This window comes from Lycium barbarum, chromosome 3 (assembly GCF_019175385.1).
Source record: "Lycium barbarum isolate Lr01 chromosome 3, ASM1917538v2, whole genome shotgun sequence".
NCBI lineage: Eukaryota > Viridiplantae > Streptophyta > Magnoliopsida > Solanales > Solanaceae > Lycium > Lycium barbarum.
In genome coordinates, this window is record NC_083339.1 from 144,277,420 (window position 1) to 144,293,036 (window position 15,617).

At 34.7% G+C, this 15,617-nt stretch overlaps 2 protein-coding genes across 2 annotated transcripts; one reads left to right on the forward strand and one right to left on the reverse strand.

Moving 5' to 3' along the window:
* The first annotated feature begins 3,590 nt into the window (after positions 1 to 3,590).
* LOC132633289 (uncharacterized) lies at positions 3,591 to 4,747 on the forward strand. The gene has a single exon (XM_060349596.1). It carries the CDS (start codon positions 3,856 to 3,858, stop codon positions 4,510 to 4,512), a length of 657 nt encoding a protein of 218 aa, XP_060205579.1. The 5' UTR covers positions 3,591 to 3,855; the 3' UTR covers positions 4,513 to 4,747.
* Positions 4,748 to 10,084: 5,337 nt separating this feature from the next.
* Positions 10,085 to 11,838, reverse strand: LOC132634344 (non-specific lipid transfer protein GPI-anchored 10-like). Its single transcript, XM_060350604.1, has 3 exons — positions 10,899 to 11,838; positions 10,560 to 10,634; positions 10,085 to 10,455 (listed from the first exon to the last, which is right to left on the reverse strand). Exons 1-3 carry the CDS (start codon positions 11,425 to 11,427, stop codon positions 10,310 to 10,312), a joined length of 750 nt encoding a protein of 249 aa, XP_060206587.1. The 5' UTR covers positions 11,428 to 11,838; the 3' UTR covers positions 10,085 to 10,309.
* Between the last annotated feature and the right edge of the window lie 3,779 nt (positions 11,839 to 15,617).

The following is a 15,617-nucleotide window of genomic DNA, read 5'->3' on the forward strand; positions in this document are numbered from 1 at the left end:
TTCTAGCAGTTGCTTATATTTCTGGTGAAAAATAATATTAATAATGTGATTTTCTCATAAACGCACAAATAATATAAAATATTTATAACTAAGTTACAAAATTCTTACATATATATTTTAGAGCCTGTTTGGATGGGCTTAAAATAAGCAGTTTATAAGCTGAAAACAGCTTATAAGCTAAAAAAAATAAAATTGAGGTAGGCTAAATTATTATTTTTTGCTTATAAGTTGTTTTAAGCTTATAAACTGATTTAGATAAATTAAGTCAAATGAGCTCAATTTTTTTTTTAGATTTATTTTATGCATAAAATAACTTTAAGCTGACAGCCAAATAATAAAAAAAGCTTATAAGCCGATCCAAACGGGCTCTTACACATGTTATGAACATGTGGGAGTGGGAGCCAGCTACAGCTTGCAGAGAGATGAAGGACAAGTAGCAAAGAAGAGACATATTTTCACTCCGAAACAGTGGGCCCGGAGACGGACTTGAAATGCGGAATTGAAAAGAAATTAAAATGAATGGACACCAGAAATGGATGAGACAGGAAAAGGAGAATTCAAATACAACTAAATAAAGGAAAGGAAAAGAAAAAGGCAAGATGTCCGTGAAAACGTGATGGTAGGAGGATTGGATGGTGATGAAAAAAAAAAAAGGAGGATTGGATGGAGAAAGATGACTTAAAATATGAATCCGCCGAACACGCGCCTGTCCACATCTCACATCTCTTCCTAACTTTACCTCTCACATCTTCTTCCTACTTTACCTCATTTAATTATTACTAGTCATATATGCCCGTGCGATCACGGATTAAATATATTTATTTATTTTAATTAATTGATCTTTAAAATTTGTATTTTATAAATTTAATACTATGACATATATTCACGTGAAATTTATTAATTTTTAAAGAATGTAAAAAATTAAAAGTGAACAAATTAAAATGCATAGAGAAAATACATCTGTATAGGAAAATTAAAATTGAACTGCATATGTCTATACATCAAAAGAGAATAAATATTCAGCTAAAACACGAAAAATCAAAAGCGAACAAGTAAAAGTGCACGGAGAAAATAAATGTATCGGAGTATTAAATTTAAAGTGCATAAAAAGAAAATAATAATTAAGTACTATGAAATATGTCTACGTGGGATATATATAAAAATAATTTGATAAAATGTACAAGTTATATAGCTTATGGTACAAGCATTCATTGTGTGTACAATTTGTGAAGCTCATGGTACAAGCTTGGAGGAGCGGTGTTCGTCCCTCCTCCACGCTTATATATAATAGAAAAATATATATTTTTAATAATGTCGTCACATAATATGGGACGAAGAGAGTATTTCGTTTTTATTAATTTTTAAAGAACGTAAAAAATCAAGTATAATAATGTGACCAAGTAATATGGAACGAAGGAAATGCTTCATTTATTAATTCTTAAAGAACGCGAAAAGCCAAATAACGTGGCCAACTAATATGGGACGAAGGGAGTACTTCATTTATTAATTCTTAAATAACATGAAAAGTCAAAAGTGAATAAGTAAAAGATAAGTTGAGTCACCCTTTTTTTTTTTCCAAAAATAGAATAGAATAAAGAATGAGATAGTCTATATCCTGTATCGATCGTAGGATCACTCTATGAATAGATCACGGGTGAAATAAATATGTGTCGAAAAATTAAAATTGAAGTGCATACATGTATACATGAGAAGAGAATAAATATTCAGTAAGAACGTGAAAAGTCAAAAGTAAACAAGTAAAAGTACACGGAGAAAATAAATTTGTGTATGAGAATTAAAATTGAACTTGATACGTCTAAGTAAAAGTGCACGAAGAAAATCAATGTGTCGGAGAAGTAAAATTTAAATGCATACGTCTATACATGAGAAGGAAATAAATATTAAGTATTGCGACATATATCTATGCGGGATATAAAAATAATAGGATAAAGTGTACAAGTTATATAACTTAGGATACAAACATTCATTGCGTGTATAAATTATAAAATTCATGGTACAGTTATTGAAAGCTGTGTTCATACTCCCATGACACTTATATATATTGTAAACTAGTATTTAAAATAAAATATAAATAAAATAATGCATTCTCTCTCTCTCCCACTCTCAAAATACTCTCTTCCCCCATCCATTTAAAAGAAACTTTATATTACACCCGCCCTCCTAATTTATGTAGCATCATTTAATTCGACGTAAAGTTTAAAAAAGAAAATTTTAAAATTATGATCTAAAATAAACTTTAGATACTTATACTAATTATAAAACATGACATTCTTAATTATAAAACATGACATTCTTTTTAGAGTAAAAAACAGAGCATCACATAAATTAAAACAAATATAATTAGTAATTAAAAAAGCAAAAATATCACTGAAAATTATGAAGTGATGAACTCTTTTTTATTCTTGACGAGAAATTTGTGCTTGGGTGTTTGATATGATGTGTGTTTGATGTGAAGTCGGTAATGTTAGAGCGCGCTTTACGTGTTGACTGATCTACGGTGCAATATACGAGTTCATACGAACTCAATAATTTTAACAAAAATCTCATATATAAATTAAAAATTTATTAAATATTTAAATATGAACTCATTACATTAACTTGTCGATGTATAATTAATGAAGGAAAAATTTCAGTTATAAATAAGTTATGGGTCAAAATTACATATTTATAGCCCATATTTTAAATTACAAACTTCAGCCTAACATTTCATGACACAATTTGAATATTCACCTTTATACAATAATATACAACTTTATACATCTACTGTAGATAATGTATACATCTTGTATAAAAGTTTATAATAATGTATAAGACTAGTATACAATATTATAATATTATACAATATTATATAACAATATATAACTTTATACATCTACTGTCGACAATGTATAAATCTTGTATAATAATGTATAAGACTAGTAAAAAATTGAAGAGGAAAAAAATGGCCATAGCGGGTAATTTAAAAAAGATGGGCTAAAACGAGTAAATATTTTGCCACAATTGGCATACAAATGTAAAATTCCCCTCCAAATTATGGTTTTACCCTCAATACATGATTTTTCAATGTGAACTGAATTTAATTAGGCTCTAATATAAATATTTTCTCCGTCTCAATTTATGTGATATTCTTTCATTTTTAGTTTATCTAAAAAAAGTCACATATCAATAATTATAAATAACCTAATTTTAAAATTATTCTTTCAATCTTTAATAAAATAATTTATAATCACATAAATATATAAAATTTGTTAAAATCATAAATTTTAAACATTTTTCTTTTTATCTTATGATTTGTGTTAAATTAAATGATGCCACATAAATTGAATAAAAGTAACAACCAAAAAAGTTGGAGGGAGAAAATCCAAATTTTTATTGACTTATATAATTGCCACCTCCACTTCCCTACACCTTTGCATCTAAACCTGAAAACAGCATCTTTTGTCTCCTTTCACCCCCTGCTCTCCCCCGCAGCCCCCCCCCCCCCCTCTCAACCACACACACAAAACCAAATCTTATCGCTGTCACCCTTTGGTCCCCCATCCTATTCTCTCCCACTATATAAAGTATCTTGCCCTTCATTATCTCCTTCACTGCTTCTCAAATTTTCCTTCTCTCTTCTTTTTTACCTATAACTATATAACCAACAAACAATTACAACTGCCAAAAGCAAACAACTCTTTTTTGCTTTTCCTTTTTCCATTATCTGTCTCTAGACGTAGAAATTCAACACGATAGCCTACTGTGGCTTCCCCACCTCCCCCACTAATATTATATTACTTTATTCAAAAAGATAAACATCTCATTTCAAATCAACCTATATTGTCCTTTCACACCATGAAAAAAGAGTTGAAAACCGAGAATAACAGCAACAAGCGGACCCGAGTTGAGTCAGGATTGGACTCAGTTGATGACTCATCTGAGTCCAAGCGAGTTAACACAGACTCGTCCGAGTTGGACCGAGTCGACTCTCACTCGGATGACGTGGAAAGAGATGTGTACCTGCACTCGCAGATAAGAGAAGACATATTGGACATCTTAGATGAGCCTGACACTTTAACGGAATGCACACCGGAGATTCAGAATCTCGACAATATCATGAAGAGCTTTGAGGAAGAGATACTTAACGGCGATCCACAGACAGTACTTGATCTGACGTCATCAGATTCCGTCAACTCCCGACCGGACATCGGTTACCTCCTCGAAGCCTCCGATGATGAGCTCGGTTTACCTCCATCAGTTTCTCCTCCCTATGATCAGGTTAACGGCGAATCTGCCCTCATAACGGAGGCTTCAGAATTCGCCGAAATGCCTAATTATGACTCGTTTGATTTCGGGATGGATCCTGAGGCAAGGGAAGGAGATAATGACGGCGTTAGCGGTAACGGCGACGGCGACGGCGACTTTGTGACGGTTGACGGGTTGTTTGATTACACGGAGCCAGCGGATTTTTCTGAGTTTTCATGGCGGCAGGAATCATTACCTGCTCTATAAACTTATGAATGTGAATGGTAGCGTAGTTTGTATAATCTGAAAACCAGATAGCACAGGATAAAAATAGGAAGCTAAAATTGTGTGGACATGCTTATTAGAATCAAATGTGTCTTCAGGGCTAGAAATTGGAGTTATCTCTTAAAAAAGAAATTGCTCGTTTGAACTCAGGATTCTGGAGATTTGATGTTAAATTACGATACACAAATGAGTTAATTTTATCCCATTAATTATTGAAGTTAGGAGTTGGAACAAACATATCGTTTACTGTTTCTCTGGCATGCGCTATCTATACACTACTAGCCGGAGCTTGGTGGCCAGATCCTATTATGTAATATTATCATTTTAAATTCTCTTTTAATACGAGGAAGCAAAAAGACAAGGCGGTTATTATTTTAATCTGTTTTAAAATCAATGATGTTTATTTGTACTTGTAATTATTTAGTTTTAAAAAACTTATACACGCACAAGTACGTATGGTTGGTTTAGGATTATAAGTTTAAAAGTTTTTGCTTAGAAAGTATGTTAATGGTTTTGAACGTTATCGGTTGGACATATCGTTTATCATTTTATAAACATTTTAAATTAATAACTGAACCACCCATATGTGGTATTCGGTTATCGATCGAGAATAGTTCAGTCATCAATTTATCGGTTATTGATCGAAAGTAGTTCAGTTATCAATTTATCCGTTGTTGATTGTTAACGGTGCGGTTAGACGAAGTAATGCCTTAAGTAATGAGTGTTTGAAGTCTCAGATCTTTTGGAGCTTGAAGAAGACGAGAAATTGAGAATGAAGGTCTCTAAGCCCTAAGGTGGCATTATATACCTAAGAATAAAATTATAATTTTAATAAAGATTATTAAGTTATCAGTTAATTTGCTAATAGAATTGATCAACCGTTATTGAACCATTAACTCACTAATAACACTAAAATGTTACCTAGTCATTTGCGTGATATCAATAACTCAATAATATTTTTTCGATTCCAATTTATAGATTTTACTGAAGTATGCCCAGCCCTAAGCCCGTCAACCGGTCCGGTTTAACCGGTTCAAACCGGTAACCAGACCGGTAAAATCGGAACCGAAACCAATTCCGGTTAACCGTCTATTTCTTACCGGTCCAGTTTTGATCTTTTTGAAACCGGACCGGTTAAACCGGTGAAATAAAAAAAAAATTAATATAGCCGTTGCTGGGCTCAGCTGTCCGTTATTGGACCATTGGCAACGGTCCACTTGCAAAAATGGTCGTTTCCAAACGGCCATAAATTCATTTTAATCCATTCCCCCCCCCTCAAACTTTTTTTTTAACACTTTAACCCATTCCCTACCCTTATATAAACCCTTCTTCATTTTCATTTTAATCCACACCAATTCACTCTTCTCTTTCTCTCAAATCTCAATCTCTGAATTATAGTTACTTTGCAATAATTAGCCACTTTAAATTTCTCTCAAATAAATAAAGTCTTATTCTAGTTTCAATTATTAATTTTGCAATTATAATGTTGTTGGTGGAGTTGGTGATTTTGCAACAATCCGAAGTAGCTTTGGTGGCTTTGCAATTCTAGCCGCCTTCACTTTGTTGGAAATTAATCCGGCAATTTGGTACCTTCGTTCCAACTCTATCTTTATTTTTCGCAATTTAATTTACGCAATTTAATTTGTTGCAATTTATTTTCTTGTGATTTAAATTAATTCTATTTAATAATGGCAAAGAGATTTAGACGTGGTGCTGGTAGTAGTAGTGGTATTGTAAGGGGTTGCGGAAGAAACACCTAATTTAGGTATTGATGTTGGTGGAAATAATCCACTTTTAGGTCATGAGGCAACGCAACAACATTTTACCGACACTTTTAATGAAATTGATGATGATAATGATGATGAAACATAACCCCCCGAAAATCCCATAGGAGATACATGTCCTGCACAATCACATAAACAAGACAAACCGCCTAGAACTCGTAAGCCAACCGCTAAAATTTGGAAATTTATGACTAAGGATAGGGAAAACCAATCAGTTACATGTACCCTATGTGGACAAGTATTTGCTTTTAGGCAAGGAACTAGTAAGGATGGTGGAACGGGTACACTAAATGGTCATATGAGAAAAAAACATATGGATGTTTGGGGAGAGCAAACGGATTCAAATGTGGAGAGTATTCAAATGACGATAGACCCATGAACCGGTAGAAATTTTAAGTATGACAAGAAAAAAGAGCATGTAGAAATAGATAAAATGGTAGCTTATGATTGTTTACCATTTTCCTTTCCCTCGGGTTTGGGGTTTGTTACTTACATTCAACGTTGTTATAATCCGTTATTTGAGGGTATTCCTAGAAGTACTTGTAGAGCGGATGTACTAGTGTGCATTCGCGATTGCTTGCAAGTACTAGTGTGCATTCGCGATTGGATTAGATCGGAGCGACGCAACCAAAACTTAGAAGCGGAGGAAGGCGAAGAGGAAGAAATTGAAGATTGATAGCAAGTGGACTGGACCAAATGGAAGACTTTGAAGATATCTCCATGGTCGAATATGATATGGGGAAAATTGACGAAATGATTCAGAATTGGTGAATTTATTATTCTACTATTTCTTTACAACTCATGTATTATTTTGCAAGTTAAAAAAAAAAACTACAACTTGCAAATAAATGTTATCCAAGAATGAATAAAATATATGGCTCATTGAACTTTCTCCTATTTACTTGTGTTCATATTTTTACTTGTATTAAGTTAGGAATATACCTAAAATATACTAAAAATACACTTCAGGTATATTCTTAGTATATATATATGTTTAACTTATATATAGTATACATATAACTTAAACATATATATATTAATATATATATAACTTAAACATATATCTATATATATATATATATATAAAAGTTATATAACCTACGTATATTGATATATATAAGTATATTCTTATTATATTTTAGGTATATGTAGTATAACATTATAACTTAAGCATATAACTTAATATATATATATATATATATACACGTATATTTTGTATTGCTGACTTGCTGTTAGCCTATTAGTCAGTAAATATTTAAACTTTACTTATAAACTTATATAACATATGTAAATATACCTACAATATACTAATAAATACTATAATATATATATATAATACAAAAAACAAAAACAAAAAAGGGTTTTGGACTGTTTGAACCGGACCGGTTCCGGTTTGGGGTTTCAAACCGGTAAACCGGAACCGGTTAAACCGGAAACCGGCCGGTTCCATAACCGGTTACCGGTACAGGCCGGTTTGAACCGTTTGACTGGTTTGCCCAGCCCTAGGTACGTGTCCGAATTAATAATTTTCAGGCCAGTACTATTGAGACACTCTGAACAAGCCCTATAAACGGCCCCTGAAATGTGAGTGTTACGTTCAATATTTCGTTCGTCCATCCTCTAGTATTTAAAATAGTAGAAGCCCTGAGTCAAATAATAATTAAGATTTTCTGTTAATGCATTAAACTGAATTAGGTGTTTGGGACAATATCTGCTCCCTTAATTTCATAGAGTTGGTTGAGGAGTATGTTGATTGTGCGCATTATTCCTTGTGCTGTACTTTTGGCCTTGTCTTTAATTTGCGGTGCATTGTTTTGAGCCTGTTATCTCTTTTAGGAGTATTCAATTTTATTTCATTATTTTGTTGGTTGAAGCAGAACATACATTTAATTGAAAGACTAAAACAATCCTGATGTTTTAATTTTGGGGCAATTGTATTAAGCATAGTGCTAGCTTGGATCACAAGTGAGTTGTTTTCTCAATTATCAAAAGGTGGGAACTAAAATGATGAGTCATGTGAGAATGTCGATAAAGGTAGCAATTTAGGTTGCAGTTTGATGTTAGATCTCACATAAAGAATGCCTTTCCATCGAGTGTGCCATGTTTAGACCCAATTACGATCTTTCTGCATATCTTAACTCATACTAGTCTATGACATCATTGATTCATATGGATGAACTGAAATAATTGCTGGTAAAACTTGCCTATCATAATTAAGCATGAAACTAATTAAAACAGGTTCAACTGCAGGCTTTCACAAACAGTGTAATTTAAGTTGCTCTTGAATGGCCATAATATGTCTCAAAAAGGATAGGCAGGGGAATGGTGTCGAGGTGATTGTATTTAGATATGACTTAATTGTAGCAGATTTTTGTGAAGGGCTATCAGATAGCGTCTTTTTCTTTTCCATTTCCAGGAGATTGTAGAAGCGTCTCTAAGGATGTTAGGATTCTTGAGTCCTAAATGACTTCATGATTAATTACTGGAGCAACAGGTTAATACGATGAACTGGTTATATATGATTTTTTGGTCTAATAATATGTTTGGATTAGGAATGCCAGCACTGCTGTTTCATGTTTGGGCGAACTTCCTCCATGGAGGTACTTCAGGTATCACTCTTGCCAGTGTATCTATGAGAAAACCTTACAAACTTGGTCACTTGGTTAGTGCAGCCTTCGATTTGTCAGATCTTATGGAGCGTCAACATTCATGGACATAGTTACCAGGTACCTTTGTTAGTGGAGCGTAGCAGGTACTCTGTTGAATTAGTAGGTACGGGTACCGCAAGCTGGCCTGAACACCATCTAATTAAAAAATATATATATTAATGAAAAATGCAAAACTATTGACTAGATGATTTTATGTTGCTCACCTTGAGACCTACTGAACCTCTATTTAGTTGTTGGGGGCATATCAAGTGTATTCATGACCATATTACGGTCTTGCTATGTGCATGTTTCAGTTTCCCTCCCATTTGGAAGTGACTGTTCTGTTAATAGATTTCTAATTTCCAATTACTAAAATTGTAGACTTCCAAGAGATTCTCATTGTTCAACTAACTCTCAATGAAAGTTTGATTATTCATATAGATGAGGGATGAGGCATGATGCAGAACAATAACTATGTTGTGCATATAACGATGCTGTAGTTTGTTCTACCAGTGCGTGTTTTAAGTGCAGAAAATTGCATGTGGCATTGCTGTTGCCAAAAATATCGATGGAGCTACAGATTTCAAGGATACGAATTTGTACAAGGAACCAATTCAATCGCGAGAATTTCCAGAAGTACTGGAGGGATCTAACCCAGACTTTTTAAAGGCAAATCCGGCGGTTGAGGCACCTAGTCTGAAATAGATAAGTTCTATTCTAATGAAGGATTCTCACTCTTCATATTGTGATAAATACGCGTGAGAGATATTCCAGCCAAAATTTCCATGCTGAAACGTAAATAAATTACTGGATAATATCGAAACATATTGTATTTAGTTTGATTAGTGAATTTTAACAGCTGGAGCCTGTGAGTCCTCACCCAACTCTATGCTTAGCTACTCATTTTCCGCTGTAGGAGATCGATGAAGGATTTGAATATGTGGCTTCACTAATAAAAACCTAAGAGGAGACTTTCCTGTTCTGTGATGTGATAAATCATAAATAAAAGTTGAACTTTCCTGGGCTACTTCAAGGGAATATGGCACCAATACTTCAAGTATATTCGTCCTTAGATGTGACTGAGTATAGTCATTGGTACAGATATAAAGATATGCTATTAAATTGGCATATGACTGGAAAAAAAAATTGGCATATGAGCATAAATATATGTTATAAAATTAGCATATGATTCTTGAAACGGGGCTAGGGGAATAACTAGTTTTAAAATGGGTGGACAAACAAATCTATGATAGAAAAACATGTACTCAAGCATATTCTACTTGATACATATCACGTCTGAACTAAACTTTAAGTCAAATAATGACTTTACAAACAATACGAAAACTGTTAGAGCCAGAATAATGCACCCCAAGAAGATAGCACGGTGATCATCAAGCTCCCCTTTGCATTTACGTTTATAGCAGAGCTGTTGTTAACGCCAAATCCCAAAATGCTGGACATCTTAGGTGGGCCCACTGTCACCATCGGCGAAGCTGAAATGCAAGACAAAAAAGGGCAAATTTTTTAATACAAATGCATAGAAACATTGTGTTAGTACATAATAGAAAAGCATTAAGACAGTATAAAAATGTTATACCAGCAACAGTTGAATTGCTATTTGTCCCAAAGGAAACTTGAGGTGTTGGTGAGCTAGGAGCCAGTCCTTCAGAAACTAAAAATACATAAACGGGATGAATTAATAATGTATTAAACTTCAAAGAAGGGATTATTTTTTGGGATATTACATTTTTTGAATGCTCTAAAGAATAATAGCCGGAAAAATGTGTATGTTTTGTATATTAAGGATAAATATACATATAAAATATACATAAATATATTGATATACATATTATATACATAGTCAATGTATATGTTTTGTATATTTTGAAAAAAAAACCCTAATTTTTTCTCACATTATATCTCATATGTTACATACCTGAACAGGTAGAGCTGTCAACATGCATACTGCAAAGAGTTGGCAACTGAAGAGCTAATGTGGTGTTGATAGGCAGGGAGCTAAGGCTAGTTTGATTGAGCAACAGGCAAAGGCAACCTGGTTGCTGACTATAGAGTTGCCTGAGGTTACTGCAACACTGCTCGGTCGGTGCGGGCGATGCGCCCTGCACGAATGGTCCACAGGGAGCCAATTGAAACAGGAGTGGCCCACACGATGACACGGTGGGGCCTGCAGGTAAGTTGCCAAATGTCTGTGAAAGGGTGGTAGGTACAAGAACAAATATAAGTGTAAAAGTAAGAACACCAGTAGGATTAGCCATATTGTGATCACTTAAGTATTCTTTTTCTTCACTAAAGAAATTAGGATAAGTAGCTGAACTTGGGTTTCTATTAATGCTAGAATGAATCATTAGGATATTTATTGTGTGGACTCTTATATGTAGAAGGAAAATTACAGTAGTGTGAGCTGCAACATGCATTGAGTATGAAAATAACAAATTACCATACATTCACACAAATCTTATTTTTCATATCTTACCAGTCAAAGAAACAAATGTTCTGATAAAGATGCTCCATGCTTCTATCATTCATTAAATGTGTAATTATTTTACTTAATTATTATCTAGAGATAAAAATAGAAAAAAAAGAAAAAAAAAACAGCTTCAAGCTGAAGTACAATGAGCATGAATGATACAGTAAAACGGCTTATGATGGCATCTATCTTTAATAAACACTACCTTCTCATAATTAGTTAGCATTTGGGGTCAATCATTATTGGAAAAGAGTAGATGATACATATTTAGCACCTCCAGATAACAGAACAATAATTAATTATGACAATAATGATAATCAAATCCTTCCCAATTAACGGATAACCTAGCATCAATTTGTACTATCAATTATACCTTTATTTATTAGACAAGGGAGTTCCCTATTTCTTGCCATATTGTTAACTGCTAAATCTGTTGGACTTATACAGGCTAGCCCAGACTAGTGTGAAGTAGATTGACTTTATTTTATTTGTACCGGGTCAAGCCCAATGCTTGAGCCGATTCTTTCTACTTAATTGTATAGCTTTCATTGTACTCATTCTTGACTTGTACATAAATGAAATAAGATATTTTCTCTCTCTTCTTCCTACTTTACATAGTTCATCTTCTTGTACAAATTCATGGTTTTCGTTTAACTTTCCGCTATTAACATGGTATCAAAGGGGGTTAATTGAACTCACCTCTTCATTCTCTTTCGAACGATGTTACCCTCAACATATATTTCTCTCAAATTTAAAACCCTAACTTATATCGATTTTGCGATTTTTAGTCCGAAATCGAGTTTTACTAGTTTGTTTGTGTTTTGTTTCAACATAATGTGTTGATTTGTGATTTTGATTTGAAGAATTTGAAGACATTTTTTGAAGTTTTTTTTTTTGTTTGAGTGTGGTTCGATTTTTGAGAAATCGTTTCAAGATTTGCTAAGAAATTGTTGTTATTAAGGCCGTGCCTCTTTCGGTTGCAAAGAGGAGTGGTATTTTTTCGATTTTCCTTGATAATTTTTTTTCGTGTTGCTTATATTGTACACATCGATTACATAGGGTTTCTAGATTTTTCTCGATTGCGATACTGTTTTCGATCTAGTTTAGCTATGAAAATTCAACCTGCTTGTTATTGCTATCATTGACCAATGGCAATTGAGACCACTGAAATCCCTGCTATTACTGGTACCACGAACACAACTACATCTATTAATTCCACTCATATCTTGTTTCATCCTGACGATTACATGCATCCATGTCATCCTTTATGTGTGCATCCATTTGACTTGTTAGCCTCATCTCTTGTGTCTGAATTATTTGATGGAACATGCTATGGGAGTTGGCCTAGGTCGATTTTAATCGCTCTATCAGTTAGAAATAAGATTGACTTTGTTCATGGTATTTCTGAGAGACCTGCTGAAGGTTCTCCTTTACTAAGACAATGGCAGCGCTGCAATGATTTAGTTGTTGCTTGGCTAGTCAATTATGTAACTAAGGAAATACAAAGGTCTGTTGTCTATTCTAAATTTGCTAAGGACATTTGGAGAGAACTTGAGGATAGATATGGTAAGGCTGATGGGGCAAGAGTGTTTGAACTAAAGAAGAGCTCCCAAGGGTCCCTTGATATTGCCTCTTATTTCACCAAAATTAAGCAATTATGGGATGAATTAGCTTCTATATCGATTCACTCTGCTAACAAATGCAACTGCATTGGTGGTGCCAAGTCTGAGAAGGAACAAAGGGTCTACCAGTTCCTTATGGGCTTAAATGAGGTATATGTCAAGGTTAGAAGCAATATATTTTGATGATGAAGCCCCTACCCTCCATTGACACCACCTATATCATCCTTTTGAGCGATGAGAAACAGAGGCAAGTGTGCACAAGCTCTTCCTTTCCATCTGAATCTGCATTTTTCCATGTTTCCTCCTCCAGAAATGGTGGTCCTAGGCCTTAGTTTAATAACAAAGCCAACTATGATTCCCAAAAGTCTTTCCTGTTTTGCAAATATTGCCAGAGATCTGGACATCTCATGGAGAAATGTCACAGACTCCACGGTTACCATTCACATTTTAAGTTCACCAAGTGTTCAGGTCCTAAGAAGGTTGTTGCTAATGTTGCCTGTGATTCTTCACCTGCTACCTCACCTGCCTTGGTTTCTTTTGCTGAATGTTCTGATAATCAGTTTGGCACATCTGGTTTGACAAAGGATAAGCTTGCTGAGTTAATTCACCTCATGCAAAAGTCTCATATCTCTCCTAGTTCCTCTCATTCTCTCATGGCTTCTGCCCACTTTGCTGGTAGGATTGCTACTCATAATGTTTTGCTCAAACCTGCTTTATTTTCACAAGTTGATAGTTCTACGTGGATTATAGATTCTGGGGCATCTGATCAAATATCTCTTCTCTTTAACATTAAACCACTTTCAATTCCTTGTCTAGTTTCATTACCTAATGGGTATAAGGTCAAGGTTACTAATACTAGTTCCTTAACTCTATTTCCAAACTTCACCTTACACAATGTTCTATATGTTCCTTCTTTTCATTTTAATCTCATATCTGTATATCAACTAGTTTCTCAGTTTAATGGCATTGCTCAGTTCACCAGGACTATGTGTCTATTTCAGGACCCTTCACTGAAGAAGCCACTAGTTCTTGGTAAATTGGACAATGGTCTATACAAGTTGAGGATCACTCCTTCCTCCTTTACTGTGGAATCTCTTCCTGCTTTTACTTCATCTTTATCTGCTGATTGTTTGTTATCTTGTGATTTACCTTGTGATACTGCTCCTGTTTGTTCTTCCACATCTAGTTGTAATTCTGATCTTTTACTTTCAGTTTCCCCTGATGATACGCCTGTATGTTCTTCTGCACGAGTGAATAAAATGGATGTTATTTGACATTTTAGACTTGGTCACATTTCTTTCTCTAGAATGAAAGGCATACCAGCAATCAATTCTTCCTTGTCTACTTCTCAATCCTTTCCTTGCTCTATTTGTCCCTTAGCCAGGCAAACTAGGTTGCCCTTCTCCCCTAGTGATATCCATTCTACTAGCCCTTTTCAGCTCATCCATGTTGATACATGGGGTCCATATAATTTCCCTTCTTCTACTGGTGCTAGGTACTTTCTCACCATTGTGGATGATTATTCTAGGGAAACATGGACTCATTTAGTGGGGGCTAAGAGCAACTCTTTAGATTTACTAAAGGCCTTTGTTGAAATGGTTCACACTCAATTTCACTCTTAGGTTCAAACAGTCAGAAGTGACAATTCTCTAGAGTTAGGTTCTAGTCTTGCTGGTACCTCTTTCTTCTCTGCTAAAGGCATCATTCATCAAACTTCTTGTCCTCCAACTCCCCAACAAATGGGGTAGTGGAAAGGAAACATAGACATCTTCTAGAAACTGTTAGGGCATTACTTTTTCAATCCAAGCTACCTACTTCCTTCTGGGGTGACTGTATCTTGACAGCCGCCTACCTTATAAATTAGATTCCCCTCTCCCATCATTAATAACAAGAGTCCTTTTGAGCTGCTCTATGATACTGTTCCTACTTATGATCACCTTAGAACATTTGGCTGTCTTTGCTGTGCCACTACTCCCAAGGTCCATAGGCAGAAATTTGATCCTAGGTCTGTTCTTTGTGTGTTCTTGGGGTACCCGTTTGCCAAAAAGGGTTACAAATTGTACAACTTAGTTTCTAAATCTACTTTTGTCTCTAGGAATGTGGCATTCCATGAACATATTTTCCCATTCTCTGATCCTTCTTCCCCTTCCTCTCCACTTTTCCCTTTATCTTCTATTCCTGATGACACTGCTCCTTCTTTTCCTGTAACTGACCATTCTACTTCACCTCCTCCTTCTTATTCTTCTGGTTCATCCCCTTCTCCTGGTTCTCCCCCATTGTCTTCTTCTCTTCCGATTAGTGGTGCTTTTCCCCAACACATTTCTCCTTCGCCATCTTCTCCAGTCCCTTCCTTAGCTCCTACTGTTCATGTCAGACAATCTTCTAGGCAACATACCCTTCCTGCTTATTTGAAAGACTACCACTGTGATCTTCCTCCTTCTTGTTCCATATCTGCCCTGAATACTGCTTGTGTTCAGCCTGTGTTTGAGCCTTCTACTTATTCTCAAGCTTCTTCTATCCCTGAATGGCAAGTTGCTATGCAAAA

What these genes read in the sequence shown, in the direction of transcription:
- LOC132634344 (XM_060350604.1), bottom strand. Translation starts at nt 11,427, where the DNA reads ATGTATGGTAATTTGTTATTTTCATACTCAATGCATGTTGCAGCTCAC. An exon ending in TGACAGCTCTACCTGTTCAG is followed by an intron (nt 10,635 to 10,898) that starts GTATGTAACATA and finishes ATGTATTTTTAG; the next exon opens with TTTCTGAAGGACTGGCTCCT. An exon ending in TAGCAATTCAACTGTTGCTG is followed by an intron (nt 10,456 to 10,559) that starts GTATAACATTTT and finishes CTTGCATTTCAG; the next exon opens with CTTCGCCGATGGTGACAGTG.
- LOC132633289 (XM_060349596.1), top strand. Translation starts at nt 3,856, where the DNA reads ATGAAAAAAGAGTTGAAAACCGAGAATAACAGCAACAAGCGGACCCGA.